General features: G+C 59.2%; 1 protein-coding gene across 1 annotated transcript; it reads right to left on the reverse strand.

Annotated features, from left to right (window-relative positions):
* Positions 1 to 5: 5 nt before the first annotated feature.
* LOC121940179 (tubulin alpha-4 chain-like) lies at positions 6 to 254 on the reverse strand (the record flags this gene model as incomplete). The annotated part of the gene is made up of 1 exon (XM_042483009.1): positions 6 to 254. A coding segment is annotated over one exon (249 nt), but the record flags the coding sequence as incomplete, so codon positions are not given.
* Between the last annotated feature and the right edge of the window lie 6 nt (positions 255 to 260).

Genomic DNA, 260 nt, shown 5'->3' on the forward strand with positions numbered 1-260 from the left:
AGCCTGTTCAGGTTGGTGTAAGTGGGACGCTCGATGTCGAGGTTCCTGCGGCAGATGTCGTAGATGGCCTCGTTGTCTACCATGAAGGCACAGTCAGAGTGCTCCAGGGTGGTGTGGGTGGTCAGGATGGAGTTGTAGGGCTCCACCACAGCCGTGGACACCTGGGGAGCTGGGTAGATGGAGAACTCCAGCTTGGACTTCTTGCCGTAGTCGACGGACAGACGCTCCATCAGCAGGGAGGTGAAACCGGAACCGGTGCC

The sequence above is a fragment of the Plectropomus leopardus genome, unplaced genomic scaffold, assembly GCF_008729295.1.
Source record: "Plectropomus leopardus isolate mb unplaced genomic scaffold, YSFRI_Pleo_2.0 unplaced_scaffold78244, whole genome shotgun sequence".
NCBI lineage: Eukaryota > Metazoa > Chordata > Actinopteri > Perciformes > Serranidae > Plectropomus > Plectropomus leopardus.